The 24,830-nt window shown below is 45.1% G+C and overlaps 1 protein-coding gene and 2 long non-coding RNA genes across 7 annotated transcripts; 1 reads left to right on the top strand and 2 right to left on the bottom strand.

Annotated features, from left to right (window-relative positions):
* Positions 1–1,356: 1,356 nt before the first annotated feature.
* LOC109277742 (uncharacterized) lies at positions 1,357–6,931 on the bottom strand. 4 transcript variants are annotated; one of them, XR_008422096.1, is made up of 5 exons: positions 6,587–6,931; positions 6,301–6,418; positions 5,782–5,949; positions 3,309–3,449; positions 1,357–2,634 (listed from the first exon to the last, which is right to left on the bottom strand). It is a non-coding gene; the product is annotated as an uncharacterized LOC109277742 (long non-coding RNA). The 4 variants fall into 4 exon arrangements; XR_002085297.2 differs by having other exon boundaries at positions 1,357–2,638; positions 6,587–6,929; XR_008422097.1 differs by lacking the exon at positions 5,782–5,949 and having other exon boundaries at positions 1,357–2,638; positions 6,587–6,929.
* Positions 6,932–13,118: 6,187 nt separating this feature from the next.
* Positions 13,119–22,811, top strand: TMED2 (transmembrane p24 trafficking protein 2). Of its 2 annotated transcripts, XM_019467667.2 has the most exons (5): positions 13,119–13,414; positions 14,879–15,071; positions 15,480–15,500; positions 18,098–18,205; positions 21,283–22,811. In XM_019467667.2, the coding sequence occupies exons 1-5, from the start codon at positions 13,235–13,237 to the stop codon at positions 21,405–21,407; spliced, it is 627 nt and encodes a 208-aa protein (XP_019323212.1). In that variant the 5' UTR covers positions 13,119–13,234; the 3' UTR covers positions 21,408–22,811. The 2 variants fall into 2 exon arrangements, with proteins under 2 accessions (XP_019323212.1, XP_019323213.1); XM_019467668.2 differs by lacking the exon at positions 15,480–15,500 and having other exon boundaries at positions 13,121–13,414.
* On the bottom strand, positions 22,652–24,797 carry LOC109277748 (uncharacterized). The gene is made up of 2 exons (XR_008422095.1): positions 24,522–24,797; positions 22,652–23,105 (listed from the first exon to the last, which is right to left on the bottom strand). It is a non-coding gene; the product is annotated as an uncharacterized LOC109277748 (long non-coding RNA).
* Positions 24,798–24,830: the final 33 nt, after the last annotated feature.

The raw sequence follows: 24,830 nt of genomic DNA, 5'->3' as shown, positions 1-24,830 counted from the left end.
ATGATGTTGGGAGCCACTGTCGGGTTTTTGAGCAGAAGCATGACATGATTTTGTAGCTTAGGAAACTGAAGCTCAGAGAGGTGAATGAACCGGCCACAGGGTCACACAGTAAGTGGCTGAGCTGAGATTCAAGCCTGGTCTGTCCACAGCCAGAGCGCGTGATTGACCTCTGTAGTCCCTTTGAGCTGTCTCTGGTATCAAATACACACATAAAAAGATGTTTGGAAGCCATTGACGTCCTGCCAAAGACCACCAGGAACACACTAGTAGCTAAGACAATTGGATTTATTCCTCATTACAGCGCGGGAGACCGGACCCCCTGCGCAACTGTGGGGGTGTCTCAGTAAGAGAACTCAGAGTGTTAGAAAGAACTGATTATAGGACTCGGGCTTTGGTTGGGTGATTCTGGGGAGAGTTAAGGATCTGGGAGTTTTGCCCTGGAGCGGTGCTGTTAGGAAGCAGGGATAATTCTAGGACTGGGGCTCTTAAATCTTATGTATGTAGGTATGTATGTATGTATTTATGAGAGAGAGAGCACACAAGCGGGTGGGAGGGGCAGAGGGAGAGAATCAATTTGACTCCGCGACCCTGGGATCACGACCTGAGCCCAAACCAAGAGTCGGACACTCGACCCACTGAGCTACGCAGGTGCCCTGGGCTCTCAAATCTTATCCAGACAAAGGACAGGCTAGAGCCAGGCTGAGGCTGTAATTGGTAAAGAAGCAGCCATTACTGCTATTAGCCAAGAAGGGGAGATGTTTGGTATTTCGTGGCCTGGACCATGTTCGTGTTTTGTCTTGTTTATGGTGGTTCCGAGGTGGCCTTGTCTGATGTTGATGTTCTATGAAATTGTTATTTCAACCGGAGAACACAGAGGCCAGCTGACAGGGCCAGGCCAGCTCCTGGATGTCAGGCACCGCTCTCCTCTCTCTCAAAGCCTTGACAGTTGTTTGATATTCATGGTGGAAATCGGGCTAGGGGAAAACTAGCTTTGGAACATGATCCTATCCTGAAGTCACAGCTTCTGGCTGCCTTTTTTGCCATCTCACCGAGCTGTGCCAGCCCAGCTGTTTCTGGACCATACCCTGGCAGATCGAAAACTTCCCTGTGTGCTTGTTTATTTTTTTTTAAGTTTATTTATTTATTTTGAGAGAGACAGAGAGTGTACGTGAGAGAGAGAGAGAGAGCACGAGCCGGGCAAGGGCAAAGAGAGAGGGAGAGAAAGAATCCCAAGCAGGCTCTGAGATGTCAGCAAGGAGCCTGACGTGGGGCTCGATCCCGCAAACTGTGAGATCATGACCTGAGCCGAAATCAAGAGTGGGACCCTTAACCAACGGAGCCACCCAGGCACCCCTGTTTGTTTTAAACAACTTTATTGAAATATAGTTCACGTGTCTTCAAATCCACACATTTAAAGGTACAATTCCGTGATCTTCAGTGTATTTACATGCAACCATCACCCCATCTCATTCCAGAACATTTTCATTGTTTTAAACAGAAACCGTATTAGCAGTGACTCCCTGTTTCCTCCCTACTCCGCATCACAGCCCGAGGTAACCACTAATCTACTGTCTCTATAGATTTACCTATTGTGAATATTTCACATAACTGGAATCATATAATACCTGGTCTTTTGTGACCGGCTTCTTTCACTGAGCATAATGTCTTCAAGTTCATCTGCTTTATAGTGTGGGTCACTGCATTATTCCTTTTCATGGCTGAATCATATTCCATTGTGTGGATAGACCACCTTTGCTTATCCATTCATTAACTGAGGAACTTCGGAGGTATCTCCGCCTTCTTGTTGTGCCTGGGGTAAAAACAGTACTTTCCTCTGAAAGCCCAGATCACTTTGTAGGAATCTTTATCTCTTCACAGAACTTCTTGTTTCTGGGAGATGAACCAGACTCCAGGAGAGAGTGGGACAGAAGAGGGAAAAGGGAAAAGGGATTTATCCAGTCGGGAAGCTCGCAGCCATTGGCTAGCTTTGTCACCCAGCAGGGGCTCTGGGAGTGCAAAGATAACTTAGGGCAGAAGTCCCTGCCCTCGAGGAGCTCACAGGCCAGTGACTGGAGGGGGCACATGTATTGTTTCCCCTCCTAGGATCCACCCCATTTTTCTGGTCTTCTTCAGGGGAACCGCCCCCCCACCTCCTCCCTGGTTCCTGGGAAGGAGAAACCCAGGCCTGACCAGCCCGCATTAGCCAACCCGTGGGCCTAGTGGTTGCCTCAGGAATGGGCAGGGACTGACTTCAGACGGTCCAGTGACATTCCATGACACTTTTCCTGGACCTCTTTTCTTTTTCCTTTTTTTTTAATGTTTATTTTTGAGAGAGAGACAGAACATGAGTGGGGAGGGGCAGAGGGAGAGAGGGAGACACAGAATCCGAAGCAGGCTCCGGGCTCCGAGCTGTCAGCCCAGAGCCCAACGCGGGGCTCGAACCCACGAACCGCGAGATCATGACCCGAGCCAAAGTCGGACGCTTAACCGACTGAGCCACCCAGGTGTTCCTCCTGGACCTCTCAGAAAAGGTAATGTTTCATTTGGTTCATTGTTCTTCCCATGTGGTTGATGCAAAACTCGGCTGGAAGCCTGAGGCTGCTGGTGGCCATCTCGCGGTGGTTTGGGGACAGCCTGCCTGAGCAAGAAGGTGACAGAAGGAAAGCAGGGCTCAGACACAGGAGACCAAACCACATCCTGGTGATGTAACCTGAGCAACTGGACCACACTGTGCCTGATTTTTTGCTACCTTTATGCTTTTCAGCTGCACGAACTCTTAATCTTTAAGAATTAGAAAAATAACGGGGGCGCCTGGGTGGCTCAGTCGGTGAAGCGTCTGATTGTCGATTTCGGCTCGGGTCATGATCTTGGGGTCATGAGATCAAGCCCTGTGGCAGACCCTGTGGTGCCAGCGCTGCCTGCTGGGGATTCTCTGTCTCCTTCTCTCTGACCCTCCCCCGCTGTGGAGCTCTCTCTCTCTCTCTCTCTCTCAAAATAAATACGCATTAGAAAAAAGAATTAAAAATTAATCATGATAATGGTTGCACAGCTCTGTGAGTATAACTAAAACCATTGAACTGTATACTTTAAATGGGTAAGTTGTGTGGCATATAAACTATATTCGAATAATAAAAAATAACACCAGATAAGGACGATGATAGAACCGCTTGAGAATGTTATGGAAACCCAGAAAAAGAGCAGCTCACTTTGTCTGCAAAGCAGACTGCAAACAGCCTTCCTGAGTAGATGTTACTCTATATTACCGGTGAGGAAGCAAAGACACTTCCAGAAAGGAGCTGAGTACGTACCTCTTAATGAGTGACAGGGCTAAGAATTACATTTCTAGGAGCGCCTGGCTGGCTCAGTCCGTAAAGCACGTGAGTCTTGATCTTGGGGTTGTAAGTTGGACCCCCACCATGTTGGGTGTAGAGATTACTTAAAAATAAAACCTAAAAGAAAAAAAAATATATTTCTAGCCCATAAGCTGGTCTTTGAAAACACAGTCTTTCCTTAGGCACTGTCAAAATCTAAACCATGGTGCTAATTAATTGACCTAAATTATTTTAAAGCATTTATAGCATCGAGCCTGCTTATCATGAGCATCTCCAAATACACACGCGGATAATCCCTGTAGTTCTAACGCCTTTTATTTTGGATTTCCAGAGTTTGACAAAAACTTTTTCATGTTTCAAAGTGGCTTATGTGAAAAAGTTATGTAAATAAGAAGTCCAGGATGTGAACTTCAGGCATAGCTGGATCCAGGGGCTTTCTGATGGCAATAGCATCTGATATCTATTCTCTGCTCCTCAGCTTGGGATTTGCATGATGTTGATGTCACTTTCATGCAGGCTATCCACACATGGTGGCAAAGGTGGTCTCCAGGACCTCTAGGGTTAAATCTTACCAATAGCTTCAGAAAATTCAATGCATTTTCATTGCATATCATTGGCTCAGCTTGGGACACATACCTATCCCTGGACCAATCCCTGTACTTATGCTGATTGGTCAAGCTTAGAGCCAGAGGGTAGGGATAGTCTACCTGAGTGGTGCTGGATAAGATAGGAGGGAAAGGAATCCCCAGTGGACAAGTGAGGTACTCTTACAGAGGGGAGAATGGATGTTGAGCACACCTAAATAAACAAACAAACAAACAAGCAAACAAACAAATACACTGATGTTTAGTTTGGGACCAGGAAGTCAGTAGTACTCCTTCACACTGTAGAAATATAGTCATCTAATAAAGTTGATATTAAAAATGTTCTCTTTTGGGACACCCGGGTGGCTCAGTCGGTTGAGCATCCGACTTCGGCTCAGGTCATGATCTCACAGCTCGTGAGTTCAAGCCCCGTGTCGGGCTCTGTGCTGACAGCTCAGAGCCTGGAACCTGCTTCAGATTCTGTGTCTCCCTCTCTCTCTGCCCCCACCCCTGTCAGAAATAAATAAACATTAAAAAAATTAAAATGTTCTCTTTTTAATACTTCAGTTTCATTTTCATGATCTGGACTATCCTTTTCTTTTCACTTAATTTCCCAAATCTTTAAATATTGTTCTTCCTCACCCCTGGATTCTACCATCAAGAATGCCCCTCTTCTGTTTTCCTGTAGCATTTTCTATTTGGATTACCCCTTTAGTCTCTAATTAATTACTTCCAGGTATTGTTCCCTGTGTGCAAGCAGGGCCTACCACAGGGGCCCAGGGTCATGTGACCAGGCCTTCAAATTCACTAGCAGACTCCCATTTAGACATTTCCTTTTTTTTCCTCTTTTTTTCTTTGTTTCTTTCTTCCTTTCTCTCTTTTCTTTCTTCCTCCCCGTCTCTCTCCCTCCTTCCCTCCCTCACCCCCCCATCTATTTATCTATCTATCTATCTCTATGCCCAACTTGGGGCTCCAACTTACAACCCCAAGATCAAGAGTCACATGCTCTACTGACTGAGCCAGCCAGGCGCCCCTAGACTTTTCATTTTTAAAAATTTTTTTTTTTATTTATTTTTTTAATTTATTTATTTATTTTTCAACGTTTTTTATTTATTTTTTTGGGGACAGAGAGAGACAGACAGAGCATGAACGGGGGAGGGGCAGAGAGAGGGAGACACAGAATCGGAAACAGGCTCCAGGCTCTGAGCCATCAGCCCAGAGCCTGACGCGGGGCTCGAACTCACGGACCGCGAGATCGTGACCTGGCTGAAGTCGGACGCTTAACCGACTGTGCCACCCAGGCGCCCCCAAAATTTTTTTTTTTTTAATGTTTATTTATTTTTGAGACAGAGAGAGACAGAGCATGAACGGGGGAGGGGCAGAGAGAGAGAGGGAGACACAGAATCGGAAGCAGGCTCCAGGTTCTGAGCCATCAGCCCAGAGCCCGACGCGGGGCTCGAACTCATGGACCGCGAGATCATGACCTGGCTGAAGTCGGACGCTTAACCGACTGCACCACCCAGGCTCCCCTAGACTTTTCATTTTTACAGATGTTAATTTTACATTTGGTTTATAATTCAGGACAGGAGTTTGTATCAGTCAGAAAACAGAATCCATTCTAGGTCTTTCCAATAGAAAGTTTTGGGTTTTTTTGTAAGATTTTATTTTTAAGTACTCTCTACACCAAATGTGGGGGTCGAACTCACACCCCAAGATCAAGAGTTGCATGCTCTACCGACGGGGCTAGCCAGGGGCCTCTCCAATGGAAAGGTTTTAATGCTGGAAATTGGTTAGACATATGCATTAGTTATCTACTGCTGTGCAACAAGGCACCCCAAAACTTAGTGGCTTAGAACAACAATCACCATTATCTTTTGTAGTTTCTGCAGATCTGGAAGTTGAGAGCAGCTTCGCTGAGCAGTTCTGATGCAGGGTCTCTCATGAGTTGTAGTCAAAACACTGGCGAGGGCTGCTCTCATCCGAGGGCTTAACTGGGGCCAGAGCTGCCACTTCCAGGATGGTGTGCTTGATGGCTCCTGGGGGGAGGCATTAGTTTTTCCCCATGTAGGTCTTTCCCAGAGCAGCTCCAGATAGCTGGCTTCCTTAGAGGAAGTGAGTCAAGAGAACAAGGTAGGGAGTGCCTGGGTGGCTCAGTCGTTTGAGCTCTAGGTTTCAGCTCAGGTTATGATCCCAGGGTCGTGGGCTCAAGCCCTGCGTCAGGCTCTGTGCTCAGCGGGGAGCCTGCTTAAGAGTCTCTCTCTCTCCATCTGCCCCTCTGCCCATCTCCCCCTCTGCCCCCTCCCCAGCTCTTGTGTGCACTCTCTCTCTCAAAAACAAAAAAAACAAAAAACAAAAAACAAAAACCAAGATAGAAACTACAATACCTTTTATGACTTAACATCAGAAGTCACACATTGTCACATTTGCCACATTCTCCTAGACAGAGGTGAGTCACAAAGCCAGTTCTGCCTCCTGGTCCAGGAGAGGGGAATTAGGCTGCACCTTTTGAAGGGAGGGGGACCAAAGGGTTTGTAGATATGTTTTGAAATCGTCACAACAGGTGATGATAGGAGCCAAGCAAGGGATGGTGAGACGAGCGACAGATTAGCAACAGCAGAAAGCCGCTATTCCAGTTAGGACTGGAGGGGATGAAGGGAAGTGTGCAATTACCAGAGTCCAGGATCCAGGACCACCCAGCGGAAACGGGAACTTCCGAGGGGCTGGACACTCGAAGATACGGCGGAGTTGCTTCCCAAAGCGGAGGGAGACAGACGCTGCGGCCTCTTCCTTCCTCCACCTTCCGACCTTCTGTCAGGGTCTGCAACTGGCCCAACCTACCAGGAAGCGGACTGCAAGGGAGCCTGGGAGATGTAGTTCCTCGTGATTCGGGGGTGGGCGGAGAGGGCTGCCTGGGTCTGAGATCAAATGGGCAGAAGCCTAACACCGAGCCCCCTCCCCCGCCCTCCCGCAAGGACTGATCTGATTAAGTGGTGATATTGTGGTTATGTTTATCTTCACTTCTGATCACTCTATGAAAATTGTTCCCAACAAAGTGACATTTTAAAACTGAAAATGAAAAAAAAAAAAATACTGATGAGAGAAAATCCCTTAGTCTCCTTTATTCTTCCCTAATTTTAAAACAGACTCCCATGGGACCAGAAGGGAAAGGGAGTGTTCATACCCAGACAGCAGAAAGCTGAGCTAGCCTTTCTGTGGAAACAGCCTTTTGTTATTCTGTTTAGAACTTGCCAGCTTTTGAGAACTGATGGGTGCAACTGTTCAATTTCTAATCTGGTTTCCTAGTCCCTCGCTCAACAAGCTTCTGATTCCAACAGAAAGGATTTACTTTGTCTGTTCTAGGTATATACCCCAGAGAATTGAAAACGTATGTCCATACACAAATGTGTGTGTGTGAACATTCATTAGCAGCATTATTCCCAATAGTCAAAAAGTGGAAACTCAAATGTCCACCAAATGGCAAACAACGTGTGGTCCGTCTACACAATGCAGTATTATTCAGCCACAGAAAGGAATGAAGTACCACGTGGAAGAAACTTGAAAACATGGTGCTAAGTAAGAGAAGCTGGCCACAAAAGGCCACGGATTGTACGATTTCATCTCAGATCCACAGAGACAGAAAATAGATGAGTGGTTGCCAGGAGGGCTGGGGGAAATGGGAAATGGGGAGTGACAGCTAATGGGTACAAGGTTTCTTTTAGGGGTGATGAAATGTTTTGGAATTGGACAGAGGTGATAGTTGAACGACTCTGAATATGCTAACAACCACTGGACCGTACACATTAAAAGGGTGATTTCACGGGACGCCTGGGTGGTTCAGTTGGTTGAGCGTCCGACTTCGGCTCAGGTCATGATCTCACGGTTCGTGGGTTTGAGCCCTGCATGGGGCTCTGTGCTGACAGCTCAGAGCCTGGAGCCTGCCTCGGATTCTGTGTCTCCCTCTCTCTGTCCCTCCCCCATTCGCACTCTGTCTCTGTCTCTCTCAAAAATAAATAAACATTAAAAAAAAAAAAAAGGTGATTTTGCTCTTTTTCCTCCCTGGCTGCTTGGAGCTCAGCCACCACCGTGAACGACACAATAACTATCCGGACCGGAAAGTTCATGACTGACTGACTACTTTACGGAAACAAATGGTCATCGATGTTCTACACCCTGGAAAGCAACAGTACCTAAGAAATTCAAGAAAAACTAGCCAAAATGTACAAGACCACAACAGATGTTATCTTTGTATTTGGATTCAGAACGAATTTTGGCAGTGTTGTTGCAGGATTATTGAGAGAGGCAGTCAAGAGAGAATTATTGAGACGTGTTCCGGGGCAACTTAGTAAGTTTATTTAAGCAGCACGGCGACAGGACCCTTGGGCAGAGAAATCTGCACTCTGGCTGTATGAAGCTGGTGGTTATATGCTTAGTGCTGAAGGGGGAGGGGACGTGCAGGGAGTAGTAGGTCACAAATGTCTTCTTTGAATGTCTACTCGTAAAACTACTTTTGCAAGATTTCTCTGGTGCTTATCATTCAGATAAGTATGAACTATCAATGAGATGCACAGGCAGTCATGAGACCCTTTAAGTATGTAGCAAGCAGCTCTTACCTGATGCTTATCAAAACCGTGCAGGCTATATAGGTCACACTTCTGGGCTAAAGGTGAACATTTTTCTGCTTCTGTCCCTCATCAGTGGCAAGACAACTGGCTTTGGCATGATTTATGATTCCTTAGGGTATGTAAAGATACATGAACCCAAACATAGACTTGCAAGACCTGGCCTGTTGGGAGAACAAAAAGACCTCAAGAAAACAGCGAAAAGAATGCAAGAACGGAACGAAGAAAGTCAGGGGCACTGCAAAAGCTAATGCTGGGGCTGGTGAACAGCGGGCTGGAGATTGGGCAACAGAAGGAGTAAAGATTACGGGACGCCCGGGTGGCTCAGTCGGTTGAGCGTCCGACTTCCGCACAGGTCGTGATCGCTTGGTTCACGGCTCATGGGTTCGATCCCCATGTCAGGCTCTGTGCTGACAGCTCGGAGCCTGGAGCCTGCTTCGGATTCTGGGTTTCTATCTCTCTCTCTGCTCCTCCCCCGATCATGCTCACTCGCTTGCTCTTTCTCAAAAATACACATTAAAAAATTAAAAAAAAAAAAAAAAGGAGTAAAGATTCTGCAGTGATTTTATCTGTGGTGATTGTGCAGATTTTTCATGGGAGGGTTAATAAACTAAGAGCTTCTATGTGGGAAAAAAAGAGAGTGATTTCATGGCATGAATTATATCTCTATTCCTTAGTAAAGCTGGAAAGAAGGGGGGAAGGAGGAAGGAAGGAAGGAAGGAAGGAAGGAAGGAAGGAAAGGAAGGAAGGAAGGGAGGACAGGACCCATTTTTTGTTGCACCTCACTGATTACTGATAACCCCCTGGTAGGTTCTGGGCCAGACCTGAGTTGAGAGATTCATTGGTCATTCATCATATATTACTAGGTGCCGGCTATGAGCCATCTGTTTGTTGTGTTGAATGCGTTCACACACACCATGGCACGCAAGCACCTGCCGGTCTGTGCTGAGGACCATAAAAGTGTACATTTACAGTGGGTGGGCCTGGCAAGTCCTGAGAGCCTGTCTTCAGATCCCGAAGTAATGTCAAAAGACACTTGATGACTAATTTATGGCTATGCCACTGAAAAGAAAACCCTCTACAAAGAAGGAACTATGCCAGGTAGTTGATAAGTGATTAGTTTATGGTCCTGTGATTGGAGTTACTTTTGTCTCTTTTCTGATTTTTAGATAGCACAGTTAATTACGTTTCTAATACAAAAAAAATAAATTCACAGATGACTTCTGGCTGCATTTTTGGTTTGGCCACCACCGTGTCTTCAAACACTGGAGCCAAGTGTATTTAGATACAGCGTCTATGCTCCAATTTGCCACACTCCTCCCTACTCCCTATTGCCTTAAGCTGGGGTGCCTTCACTCATTCATGTAAACTGCCTGATCCCTGAAGGCATTTGAATTTGGGTCCCGTGATTTACTTTATAAAATCCAACAATATATAATTCAGGGTGGTCCACCAAGATGATAAATGTCCACATTTTAAGTCCCTGGTAAGTGGAGTTAGAATATTTCATCAGTTTGAAAGTGAAAATTCATGTATTTAATTTCTAGATAAAAACAGAATTGTTCTTGGCACTTTTCTATACAGTTGGGTTGCTTGGGAAGTCAAAAAACCTGTTTCAGTGTAATTAATTAAAAAAATTTTTTTTAACGTTTATTTTTTTTTGGAGAGAGAGATACAGTGTGGGGGGTGGAGGGGCAGAGAGAGAGGGAGACGCAGAATCTGAAACGGGCTCTAGGCTCTGAGCTGTCAGTACAGAGCCTGACACGGGGCTCGAACTCAGGAACGGTGAGATCATGGCCTGAGTCGAAGTCGGTTGCTTAACCGACTGAGACACCCAGGCGCCCCAGTTTAATTCATTTTAATAGGGAACTACTGTAGGTATTATAAGCAGGAAGAACTTCAATACAGAGAAAGAGAGGCATATAAATGGGTTAGTGAGGCTGGAGGGAACAGGCTCTGGGCTCCCAGAATAACACAACAGAACTGACCTGCCAGCACAAGCAGGGCCTGTGACACAGTCCGGAGAGCGGGGAGTCAGGGGACATCACTAGAGCTCTTGAGTTCAGTCAAGGAAGCCCTGCACCTGTTTTTTGACACCTGAAGCGGGGAAACTGGATATTGGGCCACTACTGCCCCCTATTGCCTGATGGTCTTTCAAGAAATAATCCCGAAAAAGAAAAAGAAAAAAATCCCTCAAATTTGCACAGCACCTTCACATACGGGATGCCATCTGATCCTCTTAATAACTTCACTAGATGAGCAAGGCGCGTGGTGGACGTGGTGTCCTCCCCCTTTTACAAGCGAGGAAACTGAAGCTCAAAGCTGATGGGACATAATGAAGGTCACACAGCTATGTGCAAAACTGGAGTAAGCAGCCAGGTCTCCCCAGCGCCAGGTCAGGTCAGCACACTCCACCTAGTGTCATGAATGGGGTCTTTTGTGGCCCCGGGATAGGCTCTGCGAGCACAGCATACACGTGCCAAGACTGTGCCTCAGGAGTGCCGCGGACTGGCAAATAACCGTAGCCCGGTTGCACAAATCTGCATCGCCAACACAGAAGACAGGGCTGCTATGTGGCAGAGGTTATGTCTAGGGACATTCAACAGAAGAAAAAAGGTGACATTTGGGTTGGGTTTTGAGGGATGAGTAGAAGTGTATCTGGCAGCAAAGTGCAGAAAATTGTCCTAGCAGCTTGCAAGAGCTGAGGGGGCGTGATGTGGCAGGAACACTTTGGGAAGCTGACAGAATTCCAAGTTTGGAGGATTTGAACCAGGTAAAAAATATTTTTGTGGTTGAAGTATTATATGCATACAGTAAATTAAGGTGCAGCCGTCTTTTCTTATTATTATTAAACATTTTTTTTAACATTTATTTTTGAAAGACAACATGAGTGGGGAAGGGGCAGAGAGAGAGGGAGACACAGAATCTGAAGCAGGTTCCAGGCTCTGAGCTGTCAGCATAGAGCCCAACACGGGGCTCGAACTCACAAACCGTGAGGTCATGACCTGAGCCAAGGTTGGACGCTCAACTGACTGAGCCACCCAGGCATCCCTATTATTATTATTTTTAATGTTTATTTACCTTTGAGAGAGACAGAGACAGACAGACAGAACACGAGCAGGGGAGGGGCAGAGAGAAGGAGACACAATCTCAAGCAGGCTCCAAGATCTGAGCTGTCAGCACAGAACCTGAGGCAGGGCTCGAACTCATGAACTGTGAGGTCATGGCCTGAGCCAAAGTCAGATGCTTAACCAACTGAGCCACTCAGGCGCCCCAAGGTGTATTAGTCTTAAGTATAAAAATACTATGTGAACATATAAAAACTTTCCCAAATCCCAGGAAGTTCCCTTGTGCCCCTTCCCAGTCTACACCCATCTCCATCCTTTCTGGTAGGTTTCTGTGGGATTAGGGTGTTTCCCAAGCGGTAAGTGCTTTCCCTGCTTAATTCCGTTGGCTAAGTAACCAGACGGTATTTGATGGCAGGCAGGTAATTCATTCATTGGCCAGAGAACGGAGAAGGGGAGCTCGAGCTCTGAAGGCACCTTCTCGCAATTAGGACTCAAGGCAAGGGTTTCTGGGGTTAGGGTAGAAGGGGCTGGTATGCAAGTCGACGTGGGTTTTTTTGGGAAAACGGGGAGGAGGCTTCTTCGAATCAGAGAGTATCAGTTCTTCCCTTAAATGGGAGCGGTCGCACGTGTCAGTGCGATGGTCGGTGTGTTTTTTGTTTTAACCATTAGGTGGTAGGGCACCTGGCTGGTTCAGTCCAAAGAACGTGCCACTCTTGATCTCTGGGTTGTGAGTTCAAGCCCCATGTTGGGTGCATAGTTTACCTAAAAAATAAAATCTGGGGCACCTGGGTGGCTCAGTCGGTTAAGCGTGGGACTTCGGCTCACGTCATGATCTCGCGGTCGTGAGGTTGAGCCCCACATTGGACTCTGTGCTGACAGCTTAGAGCCTGGATCCTGCTTCGGATGCTGTGTCTCCCTCCCCCCCCCGCCCCACCCCGCCCCCCCCAGCCCCCCGCGCCCCTTCCCTGCCCATGCTGTCTCTCTCAAAAACAAAAAATAAACATTAAAAAAAGTTAAAAAAATAAAATCTTAAACAACAGCAAAACAATTAGATGGAAATGATCCCGACGTCATCTAGGGGGTTAACGGTCATCTGAACTGGATCAAACTGGTGGAAAACTGGGGACTCGTTTGGAGTCTGTTGGCGAGTCCCTGGTGGCAAGGGGAAGGCAACAGAGAATCTCGAAGCCCTTGGCGTCAGCCCCCGTCTCCCTTTACTTCTTACTTCTGTTGCTGCCTCCAAAGTTTTCGCCATCTCTTTAGACAATCTTAGGGCGTCGCACTGGGCGCGGGAGGTTTCTTGATACTGTCGCTTTCTGGCGTGGTCCACGTGAAACTTAGCCTGCGCGCGAAAGGGATGATGGTGGGGACAACCATGTTTGGCCTTTCAGAGCCACCATCCAGGCTCGGGGTGCGCGGAGCCGCCTTGTCCCTCCGCGGCCGCCGTGCGCCCGTTACGTGGCAGCTGCCGGCGCCCGCCAATCCACGGCGCCCGCATCAGCCCCCTCGGGTGGCGCCGCCGGAAGGGGCGGAGCAGAGGCGGCGGCGGCTGAGGAGGCAGCGGTGGCGGCGGCGGCGGCGGCGGCTCTGGAGGCCGCGGTCCCGGTCCTGGCTTCGGCCCCAGCCCCACCATGGTGACGCTCGCCGAGCTGCTGGTGCTCCTGGCCGCTCTTCTGGCCACGGCTTCGGGCTACTTCGTCAGCATCGACGCGCATGCCGAGGAGTGCTTCTTCGAGCGGGTCACCTCGGGCACCAAGATGGGCCTCATCTTCGAGGTGGCCGAGGGCGGCTTCCTGGACATCGACGTGGAGGTGCGGGCGCGCTGCCCGCGGCCGAGGCGGGGTCGCGCGGCGGTTCGGGGTTTGGAGGCGCTGGGGCCCGCGCTGGGTCTGCGGGGGCGCGGGGCGTGGAGGCCGCTGTCCGAGCGCTGGGAGGGGCCCGGGCCGCCGTCTGGCCTCCGCCCGGGCGACCCCCTCACGGCCCTTTCCCCCGCGGCCCGCCGGGATTCCGTGCCCCGGGATGCCCCGCGGATACGGAGCCGTTGCTTAGTTGCTTTGCGTTCTCAGTTTGGACGGCGGGTTCCCCGTGGAACCTGTCGCTGAGCTTCGTCGACCAGGCGCCGCGTGTCAGCTCCGGGCCCGGGCGACGCTTAACGTGTCGCGGCCAGCCGAGGGCCGGTCTCGTTGGGTCTGCAGCTGCATTCCGTCGTGTTACGGATGAGTGTTGGAGAAAGTAAAGCGAATGCCACTGACGGAGGCTAGGCAGACGTTTGCGTTGTGCATGTCTTTATTTTTCGTAGAAACAGCTTCAGTGTTTAACCTCTTTTCATGCAGACTTCCAGATACCTCCTTCTGCCGTCTCTGGCTAGGGGAAAGCCGGAGCTGGGTCATTCATTTTAGGCGTGATGATTACAGATAAAGTATCTGGAGAAAACAGGAAATTATTTTAGGAACTAGCGTCCCCGAATTTCCTCCTATACCCCCCCTTTTTTTTTTAAACCAAAAGAGTGTTTCGCGTTTTATTTACTTACTTATTTAGGAAACCAGATGTAAGTAATACTTAAGTTCACTGTTAGCATGATTAATTGGGTTCTAGGATTTTCCATTTGGCAGTGAACAGCAGAGTTGGGCACAAACGACACAGTAAGAGTGAAGCCCAAAAATAAGGGGATAGTGGAAGGAGTGACTGATAAAATTAGTTAAGACGTTAAGGGCCAGTTATTCCAGTCTCCAGATTTTGCACGCCCTCTACGAGGAACTAGGGTGACCAAAGCCTAACCGCTGATGTGTAGCAGATGGATGAGAACACGGGTCCCTTAATTTCCAGTCTAGTCGTTTTCTGAAGCCTTCTGGCATCTCAGATAAAGCAGGTTCCTACACTGGTTTGCAGCAATCATTTAGGGAAACCTAGAAATGTAGCTTGCTCAGATTTTTTAGTTTTAAAGATCCTTTTTCACGTTTTGGTGTTAGTGGTTGAGTTTGCACGTGTGTTGCTGATACAGGCCAGGTGGAGACGACGTGTACGGTGCTCTTCTGTTTCTGAGGAGTCGATGTTTAGGTTGGACAGACGAAACGTACGTACTCAGAATGGAAAGGTGCTTTGGGGAGCCATCGAGTCCAGCTTTGTTTCATGAGTGCGAGACCGCAGCCCAAAGACGTTACTGTCACTAAGTGAAAGTTAAATTTTCTTAGCGAATATCCTACTGCCGACGACACCGCTTACGGAGAAGTATGGTTTTAAATCTTCTGTGATGTGCATTTCTTTCCTGCCTCCAGATTACAGGGCCTGATAATAAAGGAATTTATAAAGGAGACCGAGAGTCCAGTGGGAAATACACATTTGCTGCTCACATGGATGGAACATACAAGTTTTGTTTCAGCAATAGGATGTCTACTATGACTCCCAAAATAGTGATGTTCACCATTGATATTGGGGAGGCCCCCAAAGGACAAGACATGGAGACAGAAGGTGAGATGAACATTCAGAAGACTTCTGTCACGTTCTAAGAATTAACATTGTGTACGTTTTTATTCATCTGAATGGAGCGTTTATTTTGATTTCTTATTCGAGGCTCATTCACCGTCTTTAAAACCAAAAGCTTTTGTGATACATACTTTTTATTTCTCCAGGACTCCTACTTAACAAAAATAATTTTCTGGAATTTCATATTTCAGTTCTTTACCACGGTCTCTTGCAACTTTTCTTAGTCATTCTGTGCTTTTGTAAGCATGTAGGTTATGTGTGCTTTAGGTGGTTGTGTGGATTTGCTAATCCTGGTATATACATTGTTGTTTATTGTTCATTTATACATGACTGGTTTGGTTAAATTTTGTCGTTTTATTTTTGTGTGTGTTTATATTTTACGCTTTTCTCTAGGTGGTGGAGATACCTGGGATGGTAGGTAGATTGTCTTTTGACAGCATCCTGTCTTTTTGCGTTTTTGTTTGCTGCTGATTTCTGCTTTCCTTCATTCTAACCTGTTTGTTCGCACGAGAGTGTTTTTTCTCTTAATTACAAAACCCCTACAACTAATTAGAGTTTTAGACTGATTGTTTTCTGTGGTTTTTACTTGGATGATGGGAGGTATAGGTTAGGTCATTTTAAATTAATGGCATTGGAAATATAGGGATTGACATTTTAGTAGTAACATCATAGTTTGTTTCTTTTAGATGAATGTTGAGGGTGAAAAGATTCAATTGTAACTGGAGGAGTAAAAGTCTTAAACATAGCTAATGGCAAATGGTGCTGTTGACTTTTAGGGAGTACTCCGTTGGCTTGTTTTTACCATTATTATAGTTTTCTAACTTGAAATTTGGTTGGACGTGAATTCCAGTTCTAGAAGCTGTGTCTAGATACGGTGAGAAAGGCTCTTTCAGCCATATGTTGCAGTTAGATTGATCTATATTTCTCTACTGACCAGCAACAAACCCTGAATTGAGTCTTTTGGAGGAATTGGTTACCAAGAACCAGCACATTTGGATTTTTGGAGGGGAAGGGGCACGGCGTACATCAGGATTTGTGGAAACTAGCAGTGCAACACATTTCATAGTGTTAACGCGATAATATTTGTTTTAGATATTAAGCAGTTTGTAGGGTACTTACATCATAAAGAAGTTATTTGTTGGGGCGCCTGGGTGGCTCAGTTAAGTGTCCAACTTCAGCTCAGGTCAAGATCTCACGGTTTGTGAGTTCGAGCCCCATGTCAGGTTCTGTGCTGACAGCTCAGAGCCTGGAGCCTGCTTCAGATTCTCTCTCTCTCTCTCTCTCTCTCTCTCTCTCTCTGTCTCTCTCTCTCTCTCCACCTCTCCCTCTCCCCCCCTCCCCCCTCCCATGCTCATGCTCTCTCTCCCCCCCCCCCTTATGCTCATGCTCTCGCTCTCTCTCTCTCCCTCTCTCCCTCTTATGCTCATGTTCTCTCTTTCTCAAAAATAAATAAACATTAAAAAAATAAAGTATTTGTTAGGTTTTGAAATCTGTAGAATTTAGAGAATCCTACTACTTAGTAATTCTTGTGCTTGCTTTTCGGGGCCACTTACGGCGTGGAACTTGGCTAACTCGAGAATTAGGAGTTTTGAAGGGGTTTGTGCTTGTTCATTTTCTGGAAATTGGTCCTTTCTAAATTTAGAAAATATTGGTTGAGGAATGTGAGTATTAAATTATTCTTAAATAATCCTTTAACATGATATTTAAAATCCTTGCTTTTGTTAATGTTGACGAATGGAAGCTGTGAAATCAAACCTTACTCTAAAGGAGTGGTCCTCAGGCAAGGGACAGTTTTTGCCCCCCAAGGAAACATTTGGCAATATCTGGAGACTTTTTTTTTTTTTTTTAAGTAGGCTCCATGCCCAGCGTGGGGCTTGAATTCCCTACTCTGAGACCAAGAATCGCATGCTCTACCAACTGAGCCAGCCAGGTGTCCCTATCTGGAGGCATTTTTGATTCTCATGGCTGGATGGAAGATCCTACAGTGCACTGGACAGGCCCCCACAACAAAGAATTTTCTGCTCCAAAATGTCAACAGCGCCATTCCTGAGAAGCCCTGCTCCTAAGGTCACATCACGCTTGGGGCTTTCAAAGTGAAGCTAGAGAGGGATGATTAGAGATTCCAACCTAACTACCTTCATATGGGAGGGGCCCTCCAGTGGGAATTTTCTCTTGCGGTATATACTTTTTTCCTAACTGTTTTGTTCATTGTCACAATGTTCCTAAAACATTGTTTTCTAGCAATATCTAGAAGCATACACTTATTCTTCAGAACTGTCCGTTCACCTTGTATTCATTTTTGGCTAAAAAGAATACCTGATTTTAAACCTTGTGCAGTTGTGAGCTTGTTTTTTCACTTACAATGCCTGGCATTCCCCACTGTAGTGAAATTACTGCTTTGAGTTTCGTAGAAGAATGTTTGAGTTTTGGTGTGAATTTTTTCAAGAGTGTTTTCAGGTTTTTCTACACTCAGCTTCATTGAGATTAAAAGTCTGTTTTGATGCTGCTTTTAAATTAACATTAGAGTTATATGATTCTAATGCTATTGCTCTTAACATTAGAGTTATATGATTCTAAGGCATAGAGTTTTATTTTAGTTTAAATATTGTTATTTATAGGATTATTAGGAATTTTGTTTGTTTTATATTTTGTTCTCCACCCCCCCGCCCCGTCTTTTTTTTTTTTTTTCCCTTCAGTTAGCAGTCAGTATAGTGAACTTAGCAACAATTCATTAGAGGAGATTTCTTAGGGTTAACTGTTCTCCCTTAGTTAGTAAGTATTACATAGTATGTTTCCCAGCCTGAAAGAGGTTTCTGTACTGGGAATGAACTTTAAAAAATGCTTTGAGAATTAAATGGTCATCAGTAGTCCAAAGTGATGTCTGAGCCATTTCTAAACACCTTCTTTTACATGGCTTCTCTAAGGAATATTTTGAGGACTGTTGCTTTAAAAGTATTTTTCAAAAGGAGATTGCCAAATATGTGCCAATCTGTTTTCAAATTTTTCTGTAGCTCACCAGAACAAGCTAGAAGAAATGATTAATGAGCTGGCAGTGGCAATGACAGCTGTGAAACACGAACAGGAGTACATGGAAGTCCGGGAGAGGATACACAGAGCGAGTAAGTTAATGCCGTCACTTTGCAGCAGTGTGGTGGCCATGAAATGGTGAAGGTGTATTTCTCAACAGCTTGTTTATATTTTCCTCGTGTGAATGTTTTACAAACATTATCTTACTAAAGCCTTGATTTAAAAAAAGCACCTATTCAAAGGTATCTTTTGAGTACATGTTTGTAGAGTTTTGTATTGGACTAGTTTATTATTGGGACACTAAATCTAAAGTGAAAAATGCTGCGAAGATTTAGCACGAGCTTTTAAGAGTTTTAAAAAATCTATGGTCAGCTAAGGAATATTCAGTGATAGTTTTCCTAAAGCAGAAAAGAAAAGTGTGAAATGGTTGGTTTTTAATCACATATTTTGAAATTTCTGTGCCAATGTTATTATTATATGCTAAAGGTTAGCTTTTTCCCTAACATGGCACGTTTAATTTAGATAAAATAGCACTAAAATGTGAATCTAGGCAGCCACCAGGTGAAGCTCAGCTTGGGTTCTTAAATTTGTAAACTGGGGACGGGGAGTATATTTGTCTATGGAAGCAGTGATGGCTGGAAGGAACCCCATGTTTAGTCGCAAAAGCCCATGATGTAGCCTTAAGCACTATGCTGTGCTTTTGCATGTAAAATTAAGAGGTACCATATTGACACACAGACCAGATACCATATCTTAGATCCAGGTCCACATCTATGGTTCGGTGTTTTTTCATCCTCCAAATAGTTCTTGGGGGTAGATTGCACGGGAGCAAGCTTGTCTGTGAATGCAAAGTGCTTTATGTCAGGAGTCTGTTCGAGGTTGGGGTAGGGAGTGGAGAGAAGAGTGACTCTAAGGGATAGTGGGCACAGGCTGAACCTCTTGAAGGTGTGGTTTGTGTTCCCCCTTCCCTCTTACATCTCTCCTTGCCACATATGGAAATGAGCCTTCGGGACCTAGAGCACACACTTTGCCCTTGTATGGGAGAGTGATGAAAAACCGCAACGGGCTGGAAAAGTGAGAGCCCCTGTTCTCGCTGATACGGAGCCCGTGTTTTCGCTGATACGGATTGGGGCGTGAGGTGGGCCAAGGCTTGTGTACATGCACCCCTGCCTCTTCCACCATGATTCCTTCTCTTTGCCTCCACTCATAATCTGTTCCTCTGGGATCACCACCTTTTCGCCCTCACCAGGCAGGGACCTATTTGTTGAGTACCTTGCTGACCACCAGGGGCCAGCCCATTCTGGGACGAGAAGGACACTGAGCAGAGTCTGAGGTCCAAGAGCTTTCATTGCTTTTTGTTTTAACCAGTTCAGACCTGATGGCTTCAAGGTTATGGGAAGTTCTTGGGAACACCGCAGCCAGAGGGAGCACCTGTCTTCTGGTCTGTAGAAGACATCCAGCCTTACTCTTTCACACCTTATTTGCGCGGAGATGCTCCTGTGTTTGTTTGACAAATATAATTTTAGGCATTCTGTTTATTTTTGCAAATCAAATAGTTCCCATGATGTTGTTTGGTTTTTGTACATCTCTCTGTAGCACTTGCTCTTTAGAAATGAATGTAATGAGACTTTTTTTTTTTTTCCCCCTACTGCAGTGTTGTGATAATGACAGATCTTCTAGGTCTGGCAGATGTGTGAGTAGTGTGAGGACAGTGGCTTATATACACACTTTTCTAAGCGACGTGAAGGGAGAAATACTTCTTTTTACATGATTGGTTAATATTTTGAAGTGTTGACTCAGCCATTCCCCTTTCAGACACAAATCTTGAAAAGCTAGTCATTCACAGGTATGCTAGATACTGGTTACTAAGTCTTCAGCAGAAGTAAACTTCATCCCCTGGTTAGTACTAAAATTTTAGCTTGGGTGATCGTTTAGAGTTCTAGTTAATAATGTTTTTGGGTGTGTGTCTTTTCTTACTCTTGGGGGAAAAAAGCCACACTTTTTAGTAGCTAAGTTATCTTTTTGGGAACTTGTCCATTGCTTTTCACTTCTTTTTGAGGGATTGTCAGTCCACTAGCTTTTTTTTTTTTTTTAATTTTTTTTTTTTTAACGTTTATTTATTTTGGGGACAGAGAGAGACAGAGCATGAACGGGGGAGGGGCAGAGAGAGAGGGAGACACAGAATCGGAAACAGGCTCCAGGCTCTGAGCCATCAGCCCAGAGCCCGACGCGGGGCTCGAACTCACGGACCGCGAGATCGTGACCTGAGCTGAAGTCGGACGTCCAACCGACTGAGCCACCCAGGCGACCCCCACTAGCTATTTTAATTTTAGTCAGTGTCTTACAAATGATACACATACATCTAAAAATATGCACTCAGCTGACTTATACCGTTACTGTCTTGCTAATTATAATTGTTTTTAGTATTGGCCATTTGTAGACAAATCAGAAACTGCCTAGTAATTAAAAACAATTAGGGCTGTAGAATTTGATGGAAAATGTGAAAGAATGTGACATAGATGGAGCTTCAGAATAAATTAGTAAAGAGTGGTCATGGCTGTTACTTCAAGGATGAGATCCTTAGCTTAAGAGTGGGGTAAATCGTGGAACTGGTTCCAGGTCGGTAGTAACCGCTAGTGGTGGTCCGTGAGACTGAGAACCTCCTGCATCTGGAGCAGCTGCCAAGTGCATCATCGATGCTCAATATTTGTTAAATACGTGTTTAAGGAGAAAGTCACTTTGACACATTTTGACTTGGTGGGTAGTGCTTTTTGGGTAACTGTATGATCTTGAAATCATCTCTTAGTTTTTTTTAAGTCCGTTTTCTGATTCAGCAAAAAGGATTATAATGTAGGAATATTTTAATGGGAGGGAGAAAGAAGGTTGTATTGGGTTTTAACCCTAGAGGTTAAAGTCACTTTTCCCCCCCTGTTCCCCATAGATAAGCGGAACAGGCTTGACCATACCCCATGAATCCTTAAGGTCCCATTTAAATCTAAAATTTTCTGCTTCTAAGTTTGTTGAGTTGCTTGGGGACAAAAGACAAAAATAGAGTACTCTGAATGGTGTGCAAAATATTCCTTCCCTAAAGACTAGGATGATTTATGATGCTTATGCTTTTTTTTTTTTTTTTTGGTGTTAAATTTTGTTTGTTTGTTTGTCCTCACAGTCAACGACAACACAAACAGCAGAGTGGTCCTTTGGTCCTTCTTTGAAGCTCTTGTTCTAGTTGCCATGACATTGGGACAGATCTACTACCTGAAGAGATTTTTTGAAGTCCGGAGGGTTGTTTAAAAAGCCTTTTCCTGATGATCTCAAAATCATAATTCACTGTTTACCAAACATCTTGGTCATAATAATGTCATTAGTTTCTACATTTTTATTTTCAGAACTGTACATTCACAGCTTATGTTTCTTTGTGATTAATAGATATTGGAGGAAAACACCTTTTTAGGAAAGTTATAGTGAAAATTTGACACTTGATTGGCATAATTTCTTCTTTGAATTCTGCCTCCATTATATAGGCCTTTCAGAACTCAAACACTGTAAGTGAAATACAGGCATATAGTCCCTGTTATATCTATTTTCCTTTTGTTTTCATGATAAAATGCAGTTTGTTCAGACAAGTACTTTACGGATAGTACTTCACTAAAATGACTTTGGATCCCTTACCTGCAGTTCAAGTCATTAAAGATTCATTTTGTTGAGTCCTTAGGAGAAACAAGTCTGAATCTTGACATTTTCCACTCAGCCTGTTGGCAGCGCTCTGACTGGGGTGTCACCAGGTTGTTACTTTTATACCTGTCTGTCTTGTTTCTGCTTTGAAGATAAGACTTCCCCGACAACGTGTTCCCCCCCTAAATTTGTATTTTGAACCTAGGACTCAATCACCTCCAATTAGGTTGATGACACAAGCAGCTAATAACCATTTTTGGTTTCTGCCTAACCTTGTAAGAAGTCTCTCCTAAAGCCAGTTCTCTGGGTGTTGCAGCAAATGGTAGCTCTTTTCTTTCTGTGCTGGCACACCCACTTTCTCCACTCTTGGCATGTAGGAAGTGTGCATTCATGCAATTGGAAACATCTGGATTTTTGATGCCAAAGGGTTAAAGCCTCTTGGATTTCATTGCAGTGATATACAGCCACTATTTTATTTTTGATCAGTGGCATTTTGGCCACTGTTTAATTAGGGTACTGAACATCACTGTCAGTACTAGGATTTTGTTTTTGTTTTTCTTGGGTCTCTATTTTTTGGCACATGTGAATTTTGTTTTGTATAAAATGACATGACTTTCTCTTGGTCTCTGATGATGGGTTTAAAATTAAAGGCGCATCTGGTTGTGGTGTGGGGGTGATCCAGGATTATGTTGTGACTGATGTATGTTAGTTACTTGTACATTTTTTTTGGATCTTTGCAAGGGGAAAACTACAAGTAACGAGTTTTATATAATTAATTTAAATTTGTTACAGGTTTTCATGTTCAGGATAAACAATTTTTCGACCTTGGGTGAAAATACTGCAACAGTTTTAGGGTGACTGTATTTTACCTTAAGACAGCTGTTGCAACTCCAATTTTTTTTTTTTTTTTTTTTGGGTGTGTGTGAAAACACTTCAAAATTGAATTAAAAGATGTACATTTAAAATTGGTTGTGTATCTAATCTGCCCCAGGTTCAGTAAATAAACAATTCTTTTTAAAAACAGTCTTAGTATTCTGTTTCATATTAATGCTTAAATAACATTTGTTAAAGTACCAGCTTTCTATTCATATCACAAATGACGCACGTTCATGTTTTCTGAGTTATCATGCCTGATAAATGTCTGTCACTTTTTTTTAATGTTTGTTTATTTAATTTGAGAGAGCTCTGGTGATTACACAAGTGAATGGGGGAGGGACAGAGAGAGCGGGGGGAGAGAGAATCCCAAGCAGGCTCCACGCTGTCAGCGACAACCCGACGTGGGGCTTGAACTCATGAACAACCATGTGAGATCGTGACCTGAGTCGAAATCAAGAGTTGGATGCTTAACCGCCTGAGCCACCCAGGCACCCCAAATTGTCACTTCTTAGGTTTATAAACTTGAGGATCATAAGTAGGAACCCAATATTAGCTTTCTTTGTGTGGTTTCTTTGATGATTCATTGTAAACATCAAGTATTTTTTCATTTGGAGAAAATTGAGTTTTTTTTCACTCAAGTATGTGGTTTATGCATGTGGGAAATAAATTTAGGAAGGATTAAGTGATTTGTGCAAGGCCCTCATTGGTGGAATCAAAAACTAGATCACTGCTTTTAGAAACTGTTCCTCTTCCTCTCTTACACTAAGGGCCTGCTAAATAACAAAAGAAACTACCATTTGTTGAACACTGGCACTCTGCTAAGCCCTGTATGTGGTCTATCTCATCTATTCTCAAAACAGCCCTTACTTTTGGTGTTATCCTAATCCTCATTTTGGAAATACGGAAACAGGCTTGGAAAGCATCTAAGGATCTGAAAATTAGTAAGTGGAGCCCCAAATGCAAATGCAAGAATGCCCTTTTCCTCAGGGTTGGTTTTCAGAACTGTGGAAGTCCCATTTTATGTATTTATTATATTATTATTATTATTATTATTATTATTATTACTTTAATGTTTATTTTTGAAAGAGAGGGAGACAGAGGATCTGAAGCAGGCTCTGTGCTGACAGCAGAGAGTCCGACCGGGGGCTCGAACTCGCGAACTGTTAAATCATGACCTGAGTCAAAGTTGGACGCTTTAACCAACTAAGCCACCCAGGTGCCCCTGGAAATCCTGTTTTATAAAACAGTTGTCAAAGGTATTTTGTTTGTGATGTGATCCTATTTCAGTGGAGACGTTGCCTCTAGCTTTTTTATCTTTCACTTCATTTAGTTTGAGATAACTGGAGTCTGTAGGAGTACTGCATATTCCCATTTATCCATCCCCAAAATATTTGAGTGACTGCTTTGCGCTATCATTTGTAGCCACTGGTTAAATAAAGAAAAATTCCCACTGTCGTGGGGTTTACCTTTCAGCGGAGGAGACGAACCTCATATGTAAATTGGCGTATTAAAGGCAAGTGCCATGGAGGAAAAATAAAGCGGGGCGAGCGGTTTTAGTGATTAGGAAAGAGAGGCATCACTGAGATGACATCTGTGAAGACCTGCTGGATGTAAGGGAGCAAGCCATGCACGGAGCAGGGACAGCTATGTGTTGACAGGGCCCAGCATGTAACAGGTGGTTGGTAAAAGCTTGCCAAATGAATGTGTGCGTGGACGAGTGAGTGGCCGCAGCCAATGGTGAACCCGGGAATGGGAAGATAATGTTCTCCTTTGGGGCTTTCACTGTCTCGGAAGTAAACCAACGTTTATTGTACCAGGCATCGGGTCCCCACCATCAACCCTATCTATCTTGCATACCTTTTAACCTGGGTCTCCGGGGCTGGGGTGCATTTCCGTCCAGTCCCTCCAGACCCACTTGTCCTTTGGCCAGGACGCGGTGTGGCGCTGCCACCGGCCTCCGACGGGCGCAGAAAGTGAGCGAACCGGAGCAGAATCCCTCCCGCCGAAAAGCCGCCGCAGAAACGCCTGCTCGCGGTGGGAAGGCGCCCGAGCCCAGGTGGCTGCGCGGGACGGACAGTACAACTCGGGACCTGGTCCCGCTTCCACTCTCCGGCGGTCAGCTTTCCAGCCTCCGGCCGCGAGGGCTCTTTCCCCACCCTCCGGAAC

This window comes from Panthera pardus, unplaced genomic scaffold, assembly GCF_024362965.1.
Source record: "Panthera pardus isolate Hobbes unplaced genomic scaffold, ASM2436296v1 HiC_scaffold_15, whole genome shotgun sequence".
Lineage (NCBI taxonomy): Eukaryota > Metazoa > Chordata > Mammalia > Carnivora > Felidae > Panthera > Panthera pardus.
The sequence above is the reverse complement of the archived record's forward strand: the minus strand, read 5'-3'. Positions and strand labels throughout refer to the sequence as shown.